Source organism: Argentina anserina, chromosome 5, assembly GCF_933775445.1.
Source record: "Argentina anserina chromosome 5, drPotAnse1.1, whole genome shotgun sequence".
NCBI lineage: Eukaryota > Viridiplantae > Streptophyta > Magnoliopsida > Rosales > Rosaceae > Argentina > Argentina anserina.
The window spans coordinates 23085776-23103596 of NC_065876.1; the positions used below are offsets into that span (position 1 = coordinate 23085776).

The 17821-nt window shown below is 39.6% G+C and overlaps 1 protein-coding gene across 3 annotated transcripts; it reads left to right on the forward strand.

Moving 5' to 3' along the window:
- The first annotated feature begins 12473 nt into the window (after positions 1-12473).
- On the forward strand, positions 12474-17797 carry LOC126793408 (pentatricopeptide repeat-containing protein At5g40400). Of its 3 annotated transcripts, XM_050519920.1 has the most exons (5): positions 12474-12642; positions 13689-15997; positions 16091-16173; positions 16773-16948; positions 17043-17797. In XM_050519920.1, the coding sequence occupies exon 2, from the start codon at positions 13806-13808 to the stop codon at positions 15699-15701; it is 1896 nt and encodes a 631-aa protein (XP_050375877.1). In that variant the 5' UTR covers positions 12474-12642; positions 13689-13805; the 3' UTR covers positions 15702-15997; positions 16091-16173; positions 16773-16948; positions 17043-17797. The 3 variants fall into 3 exon arrangements, with proteins under 3 accessions (XP_050375877.1, XP_050375879.1, XP_050375878.1); XM_050519922.1 differs by lacking the exon at positions 16091-16173; XM_050519921.1 differs by lacking the exon at positions 12474-12642 and having other exon boundaries at positions 13214-15997.
- Positions 17798-17821: the final 24 nt, after the last annotated feature.

Below are 17821 nucleotides of genomic sequence, written 5' to 3' on the forward strand. Positions count from 1 at the left end.
ACCATGCAAGTAGGAGGAAACAACCAATTGATAATGCAAGGTACTTGCTGCCATTTAGGACAAACACGACATTGAAGGTGCTCAATTCGAGACCACTTGAGCTCATTTTCTATAAAGGAGGGTTCTATTTGCACCTCCATATTTACTTTTTGTACCTCCTCATTGATTTTTTTAACACCAAATTTCCAAGTTTACCCATAATTTTTGTCTTTACACCTCATCTTTCCTACATCACAATTTGATACTCTTTCTTATTTTGCATTATGAAAATGGTGTTAACTTATGAAAATCATTCCGTTTCAATTTTCATAAATTCTTCACTGAATTGTTACTAGAAATTTCATACAAAATTAAATTCTAGAGTTGCTTAAATGGAGGAACGAAGAAGGGAGAGAGTCAATTAGATGCTCCCAAATTCTAGAGTTAGAATTCGAGTGAATATAGAAGAAGGAAACAATCCTTGATGATTCGATTGTCATGGATAAAGTTTAGGAGGATGAGAAAGATGAAAATCACTTGATCAAAATCGCGGGGTTTTGTATTTATTATGAAGACTTCCTCTTTCTAATTTCTTCAATCAATTTTGTTGCACACTATTGTTTTAATCTAAGAATCCAGTACTCGATCTTAACCTATATTTTGTTTTATATCCAAGTAAAGAAATTGCAAACAGTGAGAGCGTTGTTTTTTTTATTACAAAAAGAATAAATACAAACTACTCTTGAATTATCAAAAGAGATTGTTTTCGACACATCATTCGGAAAATTAGAGCTCTAGCCAGCAAGATGAAGAGAGTAACCAAGATCAGCTACTGCATCTGCAGCAAAATTTGCTTTTCGGCAAATGTGCTTGAAAGAGATCTGGCTGAATTGAGAGGCATGCCGAGCAATATCGGATACCAGAGTTTTTTTCTTCCAAGGAGTTGCACATGAATTATTAATGGAGTCTATGAGAATTTTTGCGTCACCCTTCAACCGAAATATGTAAATGGCCATGGAGTATGGCTGCTACAGTGAGGTGTTGTTGCCGCTGCACGTTATTGGATTATAAATTTCAAAAACACAGGGAGGTGCAAAAAGTAAATAAGAATGTACAAATAGAACTAGGGCTCGTCAACGGACCGGGTATTTTTTAAAATACGAAGATTCAAGGCCGCCCACCAAAAGTGGACATTTCGGCTTTTGTGGGCGGGCCGGGCATTGTGGGCTTATATTAGAAAACAAATATAATACTCTAATTTAAGGGTTTGAAAAAATAAAAGAATTATTAGAAAACATTCTAAAAAGGTCACAAATAAATTCTATTTTCAAAATATTTTCGATTAACACCAATAGATATGATCGATATATATATTTAGGGACCATGCAAAAATTTCATCCGTTTTGAACATCGTTTGACACACCTACGGTAAAAAAATGCGTTTTTACATAATAAAACCTCATTGACCGGGGGTTTGCCAAATATGTTTCTTTGGTGAGACCGCACACAATCAGTGATAAAAATTAGGTGATTTCATATATGTAAACAGGTTTCGATGTTTGCATTTTGGTAATGGGTCCTCTCTTAGGACATATTAGTGGTGTTTTCGGTTTACCGGAAATTCCGACGGTAAAACGAGAGCCGAATTGAATGAAATTTTTACAGAGTCACTAAATATATATACCGATCACATCGACTAGTGTCTATCGATCCATAAAAGTTTTCTTCATATAGTCGCTTCATAATGCGATAGTTTTATTATAAAATATAATATAAAGATTATGATACATTAGTAGACACTTTGGCGATCGATAACTCCAGTTTGAAATATAGTCGATTGACACCAACAGATGTGATCAGTATATATATTTAAGGAACCCGTAAAATTTTAGTCCGTTTTGGATATTGTTTGACCGTCCGTACTTACGGTCAACAAAAAATGACGTTTTGACATATTAAAATCCTCATTGACCGGGGCTTTGCCAAATGGGTTTCCTTAGTGTGACCGCACATAATCGGTGACAAAAATTAGGTGATTTCAGATATGTAAATGGCTTTCGGTGTTTGCATTTTGGTAATGAGTATTCCCTTATGACATATTAATGTTGTTTTCGGTTTACCGGAAATTCTGATAGTTAAGCGAGTTCTGAATTGGATGAAATTTTTACAGGGTTACTAAATATATATACCGATCATATCAAATGATGTCGATCGATCCCGAGAAGTTTTCTTCATACATTTTCTTTATAATGCGATAATTTTATTCTAAACCTAAAAAAATATGTATGTATAATATTTTATTATTTGGCGGTTTTTCACGGGCTGGGCCGGGTTTCACAATTGTAATTTATGCCCGGCCCCTTACCCATGAAAGCGGGTTTTAGCGGCTTTCTCGCAGGCCGGGTCGGGTAAAAACCCATCTGACTTTTCGAATCTGTTTACTAAATGATGAGGCCTAAATAAAACCACATTTTCTCATTTCACAGAATAAAAAAACAAGGAAGCTTCTATTCATACCTCCAAAAACCGTATTTAGATCTTTTTACTCAGTATACCTCAATTTTACTTTTATAGATGCCTAAAATACTATTTAGACATCCAAAGTTTTCCTAAAATGCTCATTATCTAATTTGATATATCAAATCATACTACTATCTATTAATTTATTTCCTACTCTATTTCAAATTCATTTATTATATACAACTCGAAAAATGCATAATAATCACATAAATTATCTTCTCGAATTAATTCGATCATTCTTACACTCGTTTTTTAAATTCATAATAAATTGGTAAATGTTCCGGGAGAATTATTATGCTACCCTTGTGTGTGTCTTAGCCTAATAAGTTTCATGTTAGGAGATAGATTAGCATCTCCGTAATAGATTAGGACTCCGAATCCTACGGGATTGTGGTTTTGTAAATGTCTATATATAGGCCCCCATATCATTCAATAATACACAATGATTTTCATCATGCATCACGTTATCACGCACTTTGCCCTAAAACCCTGAACTGTTAGAGCCCTAGAATTGTTTTTTCTTCACCGGCGCAGCTCATGTTCGCCTCCACTGCAGCCCCCCCCCCCCCCGCTGCTACCCTCGCAGCCCTGCAAGCCCTACACGCGACCCCTGCAGCCCCTGCACGCACGCAACTCTGCCCGCAACCTTGCACGCGGCCCAGCCTCACAGCCCCACACGCAGCCCTCCCTGCGCCCCTGAAGCCCTGCACGCAGCCCCTGCAACCAGCCCCGCAGCTCCTGCAGCCAGCCCCGCAGGGGCTCCTCCGCATTCTCTCCGCAAACACATCTTTTTGCCCCGCAAGTCCCCGCATAAAAGCATTCAAAATTGATCTTCCCGCATATTCACGCAAGAAACGCGAAATTCACAAGTAAGGACTTCGCTCAAGAGAAGCTACTCCCGTATACTACAAACCTTCAAACGTAAATTTTTCATAAACGTTCCCGCTTTTGAACGTATAGATATATTATATCAAGCGCTATTAGCCTTCTTCTTGTCTTAATTCCGGCCTTTCTTATAATGCCGATGAGTCTATAGAGGGATGGGTTTCCCCTCTTGGTCGATGTTTTTTGTGTGACGGTCCTGGGGGAGTCACGATTGTTTTGAAAGGGAAGTTAATCGATTTTCGTGTGGTCGCCTGAGTGCACCGCTATTTTGGGTGCGATCATGAGTATCGCCAGTTGCATCGATTTTTCTTGTGACCATATACGTCACCCATTCTAATTCCTATTATACTTGAATCTAATCGATTCCGTATTCGTTTTTGTAGATGTCATCGCCATCTCGACCAGAATTTGGCCTTCTTGATCTAGAAGGAAAGGAATACCATCGCTGGGTTTCCGACATGGAGCTCGCTTTCGAGAGCCGAGGAATCGAAGGCATGTTTGCCGACCCTCCTGCTGATTTCCCACCCATGGCTAAGACTCAGACTCTCATCTTCATGAGACGTCACATCCATGCAACTCTCAAGAAGAAATACTTGAACGTAAAAGGTCCTAAAGAATTATGGGACAAACTACGCTTGCGGTACAACAACGTTCATGATAAGCTTCTTCCTGAATTGACTGTTAGATGGGATAACATCCGTCTATTGGACTATAAGAGAGTGGATGATTTCAATCAGGATATGCTATGCTTGCAATCCGATCTTGGCACCGTTGGTGTCATCAAGACCGACCTAGATCTTCTCAATAAGACATTGGACACGTTTCCAATCAACTATGAGGTTCAAGCTCATACATACCGCACTCATGTAGAGGAAGGGAAGATCCGGTCTTTCGCCGACTTAATGGCGTTCTTGGCTAAGAATGAGAGACATTCTGAGATCCTCCTCAACAACAACAATAGACATGTTGGCACTAAAAAGATTTCTACGCCACAGTCTAACTATGGGAAAGCTCATAAGCAAAAGAATCAATCAAGGAATACTTCATACCAGCACCAAAACAACAACTCTCGTGGTGGGAGGCAACACGGCCGGTCTCGGCCTTGGTCCAATATTTGGACCCGTGATGCGCCTCCTCATGCCTCCACTTCCAGTAATGGCAAGTCTCCATGCTTCAAATGTGGCTCTTTCAAGCACTTTAATCGCGATTGTCATGCTAGCAAAGAGATGATCAAGACTTACTCCGCCTACAAGAAGTTTCTACAACCCGAATTGAATCATGTGAATGAGGACCATGAGATCGAGGCTCACCATATCTCCATGAAGCTCGATCCTCTTGCTCCTAAAGCTAGGCCTCTGGCCGCTACCATGGATACTCCCGACTTTGATTAGTCGTTTTAGCTTATTTAGCTTTATGATTTCAAGTATTGTTATGGCCGACCGTCATTGTTATTTTCATTGAATTTATAATAGTCTTTTGATTTTGGAATTAGAAGTTCATGTGTGATGTATTAAAGATTGACATTCAATAAAATTTCTCATTTTCTTGCTTACAAGACGATCTTTTTGAGAATTTTATTTACCTTACACTTAGCATGATGATCAACGTGTGCAACTCACGTGGTTTTTAAATTGGACGCTTTTGGGTTACATGGGACCCAATAGCACTACATTGTGATTTTGGATCTTAAAATTTGGAAAACGGACCTCGGAACGTCAAAATTGACGTCGTTTTTCCCGGTTACTGTTCTGCCATTTCCAAACCGTTTTCCGACGTTTTGCCGGCGTATTTGCCGCCTTTCGGCCATTTTCTGGCGTTTCTGGCACCGCCACCCGATACCTACCGGCGTCCCCTGTCAGACCTAAAGTTTCGGCCTCCATACCGGCCAGTTTCAGCCGCCGTCGGCCGGTTTTCCGGCGAGTGTTCCGGCCGGTTTTTCGTCGTTTCTCGTCATTTTTCCGGCATATTTTAGCAGTCCCTGCTGCCACATTTTTCTCGTCTAAATTTTACCCGGTTTTGAGTTCTTTTGACATGGTTTTCCGGTTCGCTTTTCCGGTTTTCTCCAAGTTTGTTATATGCACTCACCGGCACTCTTTGTGTGTGTTTCCACACCATTTTTGGATGGTTTCTACCATTCTCGTTTACTGTTTGGTATTTCAGTGCTTCAATACCATGATTTCCAACTCTTTAGTACTATTGCCATGTGATACATTCGATGGGATCCAACTTTGTTCCGATTCCCTTTCTTACAATATCCTACGACGTATTGTATAGAATTGTTCCCCTGTCGCTGACTCTCTTAATTGTCATTTTGTAGATGTCCCGCGGCGAAATCAAATGTCTAGCTGATTGCGGAACCACCCACATTGTCCTACAGCACAGGAAGTTGTTCACGGATCTAGTGTTTTCGACTTTTTCGATGATTACAATGATTGGCTCGAAATCCATCATTCAAGGAAGAGACACTGCTTCTTTCATGTTGCCTAATGCTACGACACTCAACGTCGTAGACGCTCTTTATGCGCCGAAGTCTCCCCGCACCTTGCTAAGTTTTAAGGACATACGTGCCAATGGTTTTCATCTCGATACGTATGTTGAGAATTGATAGGAATATCTTTGTGTTACCTTTGAGAAAGCAGGCCAGCGCCGCATATTTGAGAAGATGAAGAGTCTTGGGAATGGTTTGTATCTTACTTCCATTAAGATCTTTGAATCATATGCGGTTGAACGCAACTTTTGTGATTCAAACTCTTATATGCTTTGGCATGCCCGTCTCGGGCACCCTGGACGTGATATGATGATTAGAATCCTTAAGAATTCACATGGTCATCCATTTTTCAAGTCCCGGAAGCGATTGGAGGATCACCTCACCCGTGCTCTGCACGGTGAGGCCGTGCCTACTCGTGCACCGCATGGTGTGGCCGAGCATGCCTCACTCGGCAGCTCCACGGCTTTCATGCCGTCGGTGGTGGCATCCCCTCCTTCACAGGAGCTTGTGATGCCTCCCATGCTTTCAAATGCATCCATGGCAATTTCTGATGCCCATCGCTCGTTTTGCAAAGCTTGTTCTCTTGCTAAATTCTAAGGAAGTCCTTCTTTTTCTAAGGCTTCGACCGAGAACATTCCATTCTTACAACGTATCCAAGGTGACATTTGTGGACCTATTCAACCAAAATGCGGACCTTTTCAATATTTTATGGTATTGGTTGATCCATCGACGCGTTGGTCACACGTCACTTTGCTATCCACAAGGAATGCTGCATTTGCTAAGTTATTAGCTGAAATCATCAAATTTCGGGCTCACCACCCCGACTATCCTATAAAATCCATTCGTTTCGATATGCTGGAGAATTTACCTCCAAAACTTTTGATGATTACTTCATGTCTATTGGGATTGAAGTTGAACATCCTGTTCCTCATGTTCATTCACAGAACGGTCTAACAGAGGCTACCATCAAACGTATTCAGCTTGTTTCTTGGGCAATGGTTATGGGTAGTAACCTGCCGGTCTCTGCGTGGGGATATGCAGTGTTGCATGCAGCGACACTTATTCGTTTCTGACCCACGGCTAACCAAGCGTTTAGTACGTACCAGATGGTAACTAGTTACGAACCCAATATTTCACACTTACACATCTTTGGTTGTGCCGTCTATGTGCCTATTACGCCTCCGCTGCGTACTAAGATGGGTCCTTAGACACGATTAGGTATCTATGTTGGCTATAATTCCCCAACGATTGTCCGCTACTTAGAACCAACCACTGAAGATCTCTTTACTGCAAGATTTGCAGATTGTCACTTTGATGAGACATGCTTCCCATCGTTAGGGAGAGATGGGAATGTAATCATTCCAAATGAACGTTATGAATTGACGTGGTGTGTCCCCACTATGTCTCATTATGATCTCCGCACTGCTAAAAGTGAGTTAGAAGTGCAACGCATTATCGCCTCCAAAAAGTCGCGGATTCGATGCCCGACGACTTTGTAGATATTGCTAAAGTGACAAGATCGAACATACCCGTTGCAAATGTACCGGCATGGTTGGATGTTCCGAAATACGGGCGTGGAAGACAAGCTCTTGAACTTAGGAACGTTGGCACCGCCCCTGACAGTGGGACGGAGGCCTGCGGCGGCACCACCGTACGACGTGGTGTTGCCGGCACCCCTTGTGGCGACGATGCCTAGATGGCCCGGCATGGAGCAGCTTCAGCCTCGGCTCCTAAAAGGAAAAGGGGGAGACCGATCAACTATAGGGATTCAAAACCTAGAAAGAAGCGAATGACTAAGGCACATCGCGTCATCAACGATGAATCACCATCGTATGAAGTTGTCTCTGATTACAGTTATATCCATGAATCAACTCAAGTGTTACCGTGCGACGCTATGGAAACTTGTTTGATGCCAGAGAACAACGAAATCTCAGTGAACTACACAAGTGAGCAGTTGGTCCGAAACCAAGCCACTACATGCATTGAAGACGTTTTCGCTTATTCCATCGCACATGAGATCATATCTGAAGACGACGTTGAACCTCGATCTATAGCTGAATGCGAATGCAGAATAGATTGGCCGAAGTGGAAGGAAGCAATCCAGGAAGAACTTGACTCACTAGCGAAGAGAGAAGTCTTCGGAAAGGTTGAATTGACTCCAAGAGATGTCAAACCAGTTGGACATAAATGGGTTTTCGTTTGTAAGCGTAATGAGATGAACGAGATCGTGCGTTATAAGGCAAGACTCGTGGCGCAAGGATTCTCACAACGACCTGGTATTGACTATGAAGAGACTTATTCTCCTGTTATGGACATCATTATCTTCCTCTACCTTATTAGTCTGGTAGTGTCTAAAAGACTAAACATACAACTTATAGATGTGGTCACAGCTTATCTCTATGGGGATCTTGACACAGAGATATACATGAAAGCTCCAGAGGGACTACCTTTACCTCCATCAAGTGCCTCCAGACAATGGAGTGCTCATGCAGTCAGATTACGTCGTTCATTGTACGGGTTAAAGCAATCCGGAAGAATGTGGTACAATCGGTTGCATCAATACTTGGTGAGAAGGGGATATAAGAATGATGAACTATGCCCATGCGTGTTCATACGAAAGACAAATTCCGGATTCGTCATCGTTGCGGTCTACGTTGATGACATGAACATAATCGGTACTCTTGATGAGATTGAAGAAACCGTGTCTTATTTGAAGTCGGAATTTGAGATGAAAGACCTAGGGAGGACGTGATTTTGTCTCGGCCTTGAGCTTGTGCATAGGGCCGACGACATCTTGGTGCATCAGTCAAATTACATGTAGAAGATGCTTCGATGTTTCAATATGGATCTATGCAGTCCATTGTCGACTCCCATGGTCGTCCGAAGTCTAGATATCAAGAAGGATCCATTCCGTCCTAAAGAGGATGATGAAGAAGTTCTTGGTCCTGAAGTTCCATACCTTAGTGCAATTGGGGCACTATTGTATCTTGCTCAATGTATTAGACTGAACATATCTTTCGCAGTGAACTTATTAGCTAGATTTAGCTCCGCGCCTACGCTACGTCATTGGAATGGAATCAAGCATTTGTTTCGGTACCTGAAAGGTTCACTTGACATGGGATTGTTCTACCCCTATTGCAGAGAGAACACCGCCACGGTATCTCCCCACACCACCGTCGTCGCCGACCCCGGCCTTGCCGCCGTACGCCGCAGCAACGCTGCCGGCTGCCATGGAGTGGAGACCGTGCACGGTGCTGAGAGCAGCAACCGGTCCCGTGCAGCTCCTCCCCCCCCCCCCGATAAAAAGACTCGAAACAACTTGTTAGTTGGTTATGCCGACGCAGGGTACCTCTCTGACCCTCACAAGGCTCGTTCTCAAACCGCTTATGTGTTTACCATTGGGAATACGGCGATATCTTGGAGATCCACGAAGCGAACTCTTGTTGCTACTTCTTCGAATCACGCGGAGATCTTCTACAACGTTCAACAACAGAAGTTCTTGAATGTTCAGATCAATCAAGTGAGTTCGGAATCCAATGTTGCGGATTTGTTCACCAAGTCTTTGCCTAAATCTACTTTTGTGAAACATGTGAAGAGCATTGGCATGCGTCGTTTGTCGAAACTCTAGAGTTTGGTAGACTTCAGGGGGAGTCTACATCACATGTTAAGATCCTTAAGTAGTTGGTGCGTTGTGCTCTTTTTCTATTCGATCAAGCTTTTGTTTTACCCAAGAGGTTTTTGTTTTGCTTGACAAGGTTTTTACTGAGGCAACGTTGTGCGCCATGCAACCTAGGCATGCGACACAAGGGGGAGTATTTAGGGACCATGCAAAAATTTCATCCGTTTTGAACATCGTTTGACACACCTACGGTAAAAAAATGCGTTTTTACATAATAAAACCTCATTGACCGGGGGTTTGCCAAATATGTTTCTTTGGTGAGACCGCACACAATCAGTGATAAAAATTAGGTGATTTCATATATGTAAACAGGTTTCGATGTTTGCATTTTGGTAATGGGTCCTCTCTTAGGACATATTAGTGGTGTTTTCGGTTTACCGGAAATTCCGACGGTAAAACGAGAGCCGAATTGAATGAAATTTTTACAGAGTCACTAAATATATATACCGATCACATCGACTAGTGTCTATCGATCCATAAAAGTTTTCTTCATATAGTCGCTTCATAATGCGATAGTTTTATTATAAAATATAATATAAAGATTATGATACATTAGTAGACACTTTGGCGATCGATAACTCCAGTTTGAAATATAGTCGATTGACACCAACAGATGTGATCAGTATATATATTTAAGGAACCCGTAAAATTTTAGTCCGTTTTGGATATTGTTTGACCGTCCGTACTTACGGTCAACAAAAAATGACGTTTTGACATATTAAAATCCTCATTGACCGGGGCTTTGCCAAATGGGTTTCCTTAGTGCGACCGCACATAATCGGTGACAAAAATTAGGTGATTTCAGATATGTAAATGGCTTTCGGTGTTTGCATTTTGGTAATGAGTATTCCCTTATGACATATTAATGTTGTTTTCGGTTTACCGGAAATTCTGATAGTTAAGCGAGTTCTGAATTGGATGAAATTTTTACAGGGTTACTAAATATATATACCGATCATATCAAATGATGTCGATCGATCCCGAGAAGTTTTCTTCATACATTTTCTTTATAATGCGATAATTTTATTCTAAACCTAAAAAAATATGTATGTATAATATTTTATTATTTGGCGGTTTTTCACGGGCTGGGCCGGGTTTCACAATTGTAATTTATGCCCGGCCCCTTACCCATGAAAGCGGGTTTTAGCGGCTTTCTCGCAGGCCGGGTCGGGTAAAAACCCATCTGACTTTTCGAATCTGTTTACTAAATGATGAGGCCTAAATAAAACCACATTTTCTCATTTCACAGAATAAAAAAACAAGGAAGCTTCTATTCATACCTCCAAAAACCGTATTTAGATCTTTTTACTCAGTATACCTCAATTTTACTTTTATAGATGCCTAAAATACTATTTAGACATCCAAAGTTTTCCTAAAATGCTCATTATCTAATTTGATATATCAAATCATACTACTATCTATTAATTTATTTCCTACTCTATTTCAAATTCATTTATTATATACAACTCGAAAAATGCATAATAATCACATAAATTATCTTCTCGAATTAATTCGATCATTCTTACACTCGTTTTTTAAATTCATAATAAATTGGTAAATGTTCCGGGAGAATTATTATTCTACCCTTGTGTGTGTCTTAGCCTAATAGGTTTCCTGTTAGGAGATAGATTAGCATCTCCGTAATAGATTAGGACTCCGAATCCTACGAGATTGTGGTTTTGTAAATGCCTATATATAGGCCCCCATATCATTCAATAATACACAATGATTTTCATCCTGCATCAGTAAATTATATTTTTCATTCATTGATAGTAACATCAACATATATGAAATATTTTAACCTCTAATTAACGAGTTTTGTTCATCAACGTATATGAAATATTCTAACCTCTAATGAACGAGTTTTATTTTTTTTGGCTCAAATCGAACTGTATGAGAAATTCTATATAGTTATATAGTTTATACATTAAATCATCCACATTCAATTTGATGTTTATCAACTACATTAAATTTTTGACTAATGATGTTTATAAAAAAGGAAGCTAATCAATTAAATCATTTAATGTAATTTGATATCCCATTTTGGATTGTCTATCAATAAATATAAAAGATAATTATCTACATTTGTATTTTATAATAGATAAATAAAAAATTATTTCTCTTATTATATTTTTTTGATATATGGTTTTTTGGTAATTTCATATGCATTGACTAACTCAAAATTATCTAGGAAAAAATAGAGGTCCACGTGATATTTTAAGAGATATGAATAGAAGCTCTCAAAAAATAAATGAAAATGACATGTGACCCGAGTCACCCGACCCACAGAACGTATAGGACTCTAGGACCCAGATTCGATTCTCGTATTCTTGAATGTCAAAACTAGGGGTGGGCACGGGATGGGATGGGACGGGACGAGGCTCATCCCACGTTCCGTCCCACCCTTTTGAATCGGGACGGGACGAAAGTTTTTAAGAATGCATCCCACTCGGGATTAATCCCGGTTGGGACCGGACGAGATCGAGACGGGACGGGACGAGACAAATCCCACCTTGCTATTAAGTTAAATAAAAACCTATATTTTTATTTTTTTTCATAACAAAGTAACATTCAATAATGAAATTTTAACAAAAAATGCATATTATGTTCAAAATATTATAATTTACCATTATTATTTGAATTGATATAATTTTGGAGTTATTAAGAACATAAATTAGTTTCATTTTAATACAAATATATAAGAATTTTTAAGTTTTCATTAAAGGTGGGACGGGACGGGACGAAGCGGGATAGAAATTATTCGTCCCATGTCCCGTCTCACTATTATGAAGCGGGACGGGATCGGGACAGGACGACCATTTTTATACTTCCGTCCCGTCCTGTCCCTATAAATTTTAAGACGGGATCAAGATTTCCGTTTTTTATGCCACCCCTAATCAAAACCGCAGTTTCACACTTTCACTGGTACCGAAATTCTTACCTTGTTTGCTCCTCCGCTCAAACCCAAACCACAGTGAGACTCGCAAACCCTGTCGCTTGATTACCTCTTATTTGCGAGCCTATTCTGTCACTCCGGCGCATTCCATCACTACCATAGAAGCTTCCGGAAGCCATTATCTTCGATTATTCTGTAAGAATTGTTTCAAATTCGTTTCGTGTTTTGCTCGATTAATTATCATCGCTTAATGCAGTTCCTCCAGGTTTAAGGTTGGATGTTTTGTTGTCGTGTTGGTATCGGAAAACCCATGATATCTGTTTGATTCTATTCATTCTAATATTGGTTTTGATGACTTGTATAGCTAACTGAGGTCATTGCAGTGAACTAACTTGAATTGTTGATACTGTTATGTTGCTGACATTTTGAATCTAAGTTTAGTTCCTGCTCCGGAATCATGGACATTGTGTAACTTTGTTCAATTTCAAAATGCTATAATTGTGATGCTGCCAGCGAGTGTGCCTTTTAGGATACAATTCTCTGTAACTTATCATGATTATTTCTCTTTCAATCATTCGGGTTTTTGGCTTTTCAGCGTGGTTTGTAGAACTATCACATTTTTTAAATAGGTATCAGGGTCAAGTTTTACCTTTAGCCATGTAATAATGGTCCGGGAGTAAGAGTATAGTTTTGCTATCTGGTGGATTTGGTAGCAGAAAAAATAGTTAAGCAGATAAGTATATGATGAAACATGCGTTGTTAGTTAAAAAAAGGACTTCAAATCTTGGTTCTGTTTGTTTGTTTCATTTTCTTGATGTAAGGAAAATGGATTGTTGGTAGTGAATTGAGTCTTTTGAGTTTCTGAGAGAACTAAGTCAGACATGGGTGAAAGCTTGCTTATATTTACTAATAACAAAGTCTCTTTTTAGTTTTCTCAAGATCGTTATAAATGCCTCCCTTACCATTGCACTAGTAGCTTGCATACTATCGGTGTAGTTACTATATGAGAACTGACACTGGGGATCGGTTTTGGTACAGAGCTCTTTAATATGTGAAAGGTTATTATTGTTTGTTGATCTTGATCTTTAATGGGTAGAATGACAAAGGACATACTCTTAGCTTGATACATATGATATGATATATATAACCTCATGTCACTGCCAACTTGTTTTACTCAGTTTAGGGTATTAATGTCTTCCGTTTTCTTTTATTGACAACTTTTAATTATTGGCTCTCTCTAGGTTCCCTCACTGGAGTGTCTATAGACAAACAAGTGCATTTTGTTGCTATTGGGAGTTTGTAAATTTATAGATGTAAAGAAAGAATCGAGACAGACTCGTTTTTGCTCTCTGGTAGCAATGATTCGTGCCTCAGTATACTCTCCCTATCATGCTAAATACTCAGTCTTCAACATCAATTTCATAACAACAATCTCAACTCTCACCTCCTCCTCATCTTCTTCTGTACAGACCATCCCAGACTCTCACTCCACACCAATTTCAAACCTTCTTTACCAGTTTCTCCCCCAAAACCAAAACCCCAACAATATAGTTAATATTATCTGCTCAACCCTGAAGCAAGAAAGCCACCACCATCTTTGCCATCTTCAAAATGACCTCAAACCCCTTCTTCCCCATCTGGGCGCTCATGAAGTATCAAGGGTTCTTCTTAGGTTCCAATCTGATTACTCCTCAGCTCTTGTTTTCTTCAACTGGGTCAAAACTGCTTTGGGTCTCAAGCTCACCACACAAAATTATTGCATTGTTCTTCATATTCTAGCTTGTTCCAAAAAGTTTCCCCAGGCTATGAAATTGTTGGGTGAATTGATAGAGCTGGCTAGGGATGTAGATGCTGCACAAAAAGATGACATTTTTCATAATTTGGTTGTTTGCGCTGAAGATTGTAATTGGGATCCAGTTATCTTCGACATGCTCGTCAAGGCTTATGTGAAAGCAGGTAAGACTAGAGATGGTTTTATCAGTTTTAAGAAGACAATAGAAGTTGGATTTGTTCCGAGTGTGATTGCTTGCAATTGTCTTATGAATGGATTAGTGAGGTTGAATTGTTTAGATCAGTGTTGGGAGGTCTATGAGGATATGGGAAGGATTGGAATACGCCCAAATTTGTTTACTTTTAATATTTTGACTAATGTTTTGTGCAAGGATGGAGATGTTGAGAAAGTGAAAGCTTTTTTGGATAAAATGGACGAAGAAGGATTTGATCCTGATATTGTGACGTATAATACTCTGATTAGTAGCTATTGTAGGAAAGGAAGGTTGGGAGATGCGTTTTATTTGTACAAGATCATGTTTAGGAGGGGTGTGATGCCGGATTTAGTTTCATACACTGCCTTGATGCATGGTCTTTGTAAACAAGGGAATGTTAGGGAGGCTCATCAGCTTTTTCATCGAATGGTTCAGAGAGGGTTTTATCCAGACATTGTGTCGTACAACACTCTTATAAGTGGTTATTGCAATGAGGGGAAGCTGCCAGGGTGCAAATCATTGTTGTATGATATGATTAAAAATGGTGTTCATCCAGACGATTTTACTTGTAGGGTAGTCATTGAAGGATATGGCAAAGAAGGCAAGCTGCTCTCTGCCCTGAATTTCATAGTGGAGCTTCAAAGATATCAAGTGTCTGTTTCTCGTCATACTTATGATTATCTAATAGTAGCATTGTGTCAAGAAAATCGGCCGTTTGCTGCTAAAAGTCTGTTAGAAAGAAGTTATAAAGACGGTTATTTGCCTGATTTGGATATCTTTAACAAATTGATTGAGTCCCTCTGCCAGAGCAGTAGTGTTACTGAGGCAAAAGTTTTGAAAGACGAGATGGTTTGTAAGAACATCAAACCCAATCTTATCACATATAAACATCTAATATACTGTCTATGTCTAACAAATAGAACAGTGGAAGGTGAGTCCTTACTGAAAGAGATGGTTGCATCTGGTTTGTCGCCGGATTCAGAAATATGCAGGTCATTGATAAAGGGTTACTGCAAGGAAAGGAATGTTGCTAAAGCAGAATCATTATTAAAGATCTCTGCCAAAGAGTTTCAAGTTTTTGATTCCGAAAGTTACAATGAACTTGTCAAAATCTTCTGCAAGGATGGTGATGTGACTAAGTTTTTGGAGTTACAAGATAGGATGATGAAATTGGGTTTTGCACCAAATGGTGCTACATTTAAGTATGCCATTCATGGATTATGGAAATCTAGCAGACCAGAGAAAGATAATCATCTTCTTGTGGAATAAACATATAAATGAAGGCCATACAGAAAAGGAACAATCCTTTTGCGTATGGTCACTTTTTTTTCCCCAGAGATAATGACTCAATGATTCTAGGATATACAAGGTAGATATGAGTGTGCTCTGGTGGAACTGGCTTCATCCCTTCACTAACCTCAAGTAATATTGTTTTGCCCTTATTTCACTGGCATGATGGAAATCCTCGTGCGGCTCTGGCTGTTGGCAGATGTCTTCTCCTTTGATGCTAAAGTGTCATCTATCTTTTTGGATAAAACTTCTACAGCTGCAAGTGACATTCTAAGGTTCACTCTATGTTTTTTGCTTCGGTACATAAACCCTCTAGTTTTCTGAACCTGTTTTTTATTTCATTTTTTCATTTTTATCTAATTTTTAAGGTTCAGAGTATGTTAAAAGAGGCAGAAGAGGCTCTTCCTAGCCCTGATAAAACATTGCACCAGCTGTTGGTACCATTTGTGCGGTAAGATATGTTTTTTGAATTTTATTGTTTTTTTAGTTCTATGGATGCTTGCAATTGAATCATGTGGACTGAAACAAATCAATTTTCTTTGACTTCCTCTAGATGAAACATATTATTAGAAAGAATAATTCTACCCTATCAGCTCTGGAAAGTTAGGTATTTGATAAACAAAATAATGATTACATATAGGGATCAATATTGTTAGAAATAATTCATGTTGAGCTGTTTGCTTTCAGCACCCGTTGATTTTGTTTCCAGTAATCCTAGTGCTCCTATGCAAAAAATGAAGCAAACTCATGCATGATAAATTTACAAGATGAACATCTGAAAACTTAGGCATGATATTTGAATGATCTAGTAAATTGGAGTAAGGAAGATCTAGAGTGACCAATGGAGAGCACTAGCCATTTAAACTAAAGCTTCAACCTACTTGCCTGGAATAGCAACAAAAAAAAAAGAATAAAGGAATATTAGTATTTTGCCACTGATTTTCAGAGTCCTCCGTGGTTCCGGCCAATTCTTTGTTTGCCAGGTTTATGTTAATGCAGTATTCAGTCTTTGTTCACCCTGCCCGACCTTAAGTTTTGGCTCTTTGCCAGGTCTTGCATCAATCTGCCAATATTGTTAAAGCAGCTGCCTCAAATGTTGAATTGGTTGGTCTATCCTGAGCATGAACACCGCAAATGGTCCGCTGCAATCTCTTGGAATAATCTCAAGTTTCGCACATACTACAGATCATAAGAAAAAGTTTCAGTCTATCACAAGACTTGTTGAGGTAGGTTGTCTTGTTTGATGCTATTATTGATTCTTTCTCTCTCGTACTTTTTAATATTAGTGTTCACTCTTTCCACTTTTCCCTCTGATCCCAGATCACAAAGTAAATATGCTTTACTATGGGGTTGCATCTCTGGATGTCATTTTCATGGATATTGCATGCCTTCAGGTGATCTGTAGTAGCATAAGCACCGTTTGTTGTAAAAAAGGCGTTGGGGTTGGCTTGGGCTTTTCTTGCCAAGATTTTCTTACCAGGGTTGATGTCGGTGATAATTCGAGCATTGGGAAAGATATCAGAAAAGGGACTTGCATGGGGGCATAGTTCAGGCATAATTACGTATGATAAGTGAGATCACTCTAGTGGCTCCTGATATTATTGGAAGTCTGCTTGTATCCCACCAAGCTAGTATGATGTAAAAAAACAAGTAAATTGCTGAGTTGCCAACTGGAAACTGTGATAACTCGGTTGAAGATGTCTGGGGTGTCGCTGGACGTGTTTTGGTTTGGTGAGTTCTATTGGTGCAATGTACAGAGCTGGGGCGCATGAAGCTATCTTCAAGATGAAACATGTTAAGATAGCATGGGTTCTGCATATGAATAGACTGGTTCAAGGTTCTGATTGATTTATTCTTATTCTAGGGGTTCTGATATAGTTTAGTCAGTAGGATGGATCTTGCTACTTGTATGATCAGCTTTGTTTTGTCCTTTCCATATCATTTGTTGTCCAAGGACATTGTCAGTTTGACAACAGTATTGATATTGATTCAGGTGGTTCAAACTATGATTCCCAAAGTTATGCAGATGAAGTTTAGTTATGAGGCTTTTCTTCATGGCTAATGTTTCTAAAGTTTACCAGGGTACATTTCTTGCTTCT

Excerpts from the sequence above, each read along its gene's own strand:
- LOC126793408 (XM_050519920.1), top strand. The coding sequence starts at position 13,806 with ATGATTCGTGCCTCAGTATACTCTCCCTATCATGCTAAATACTCAGTC.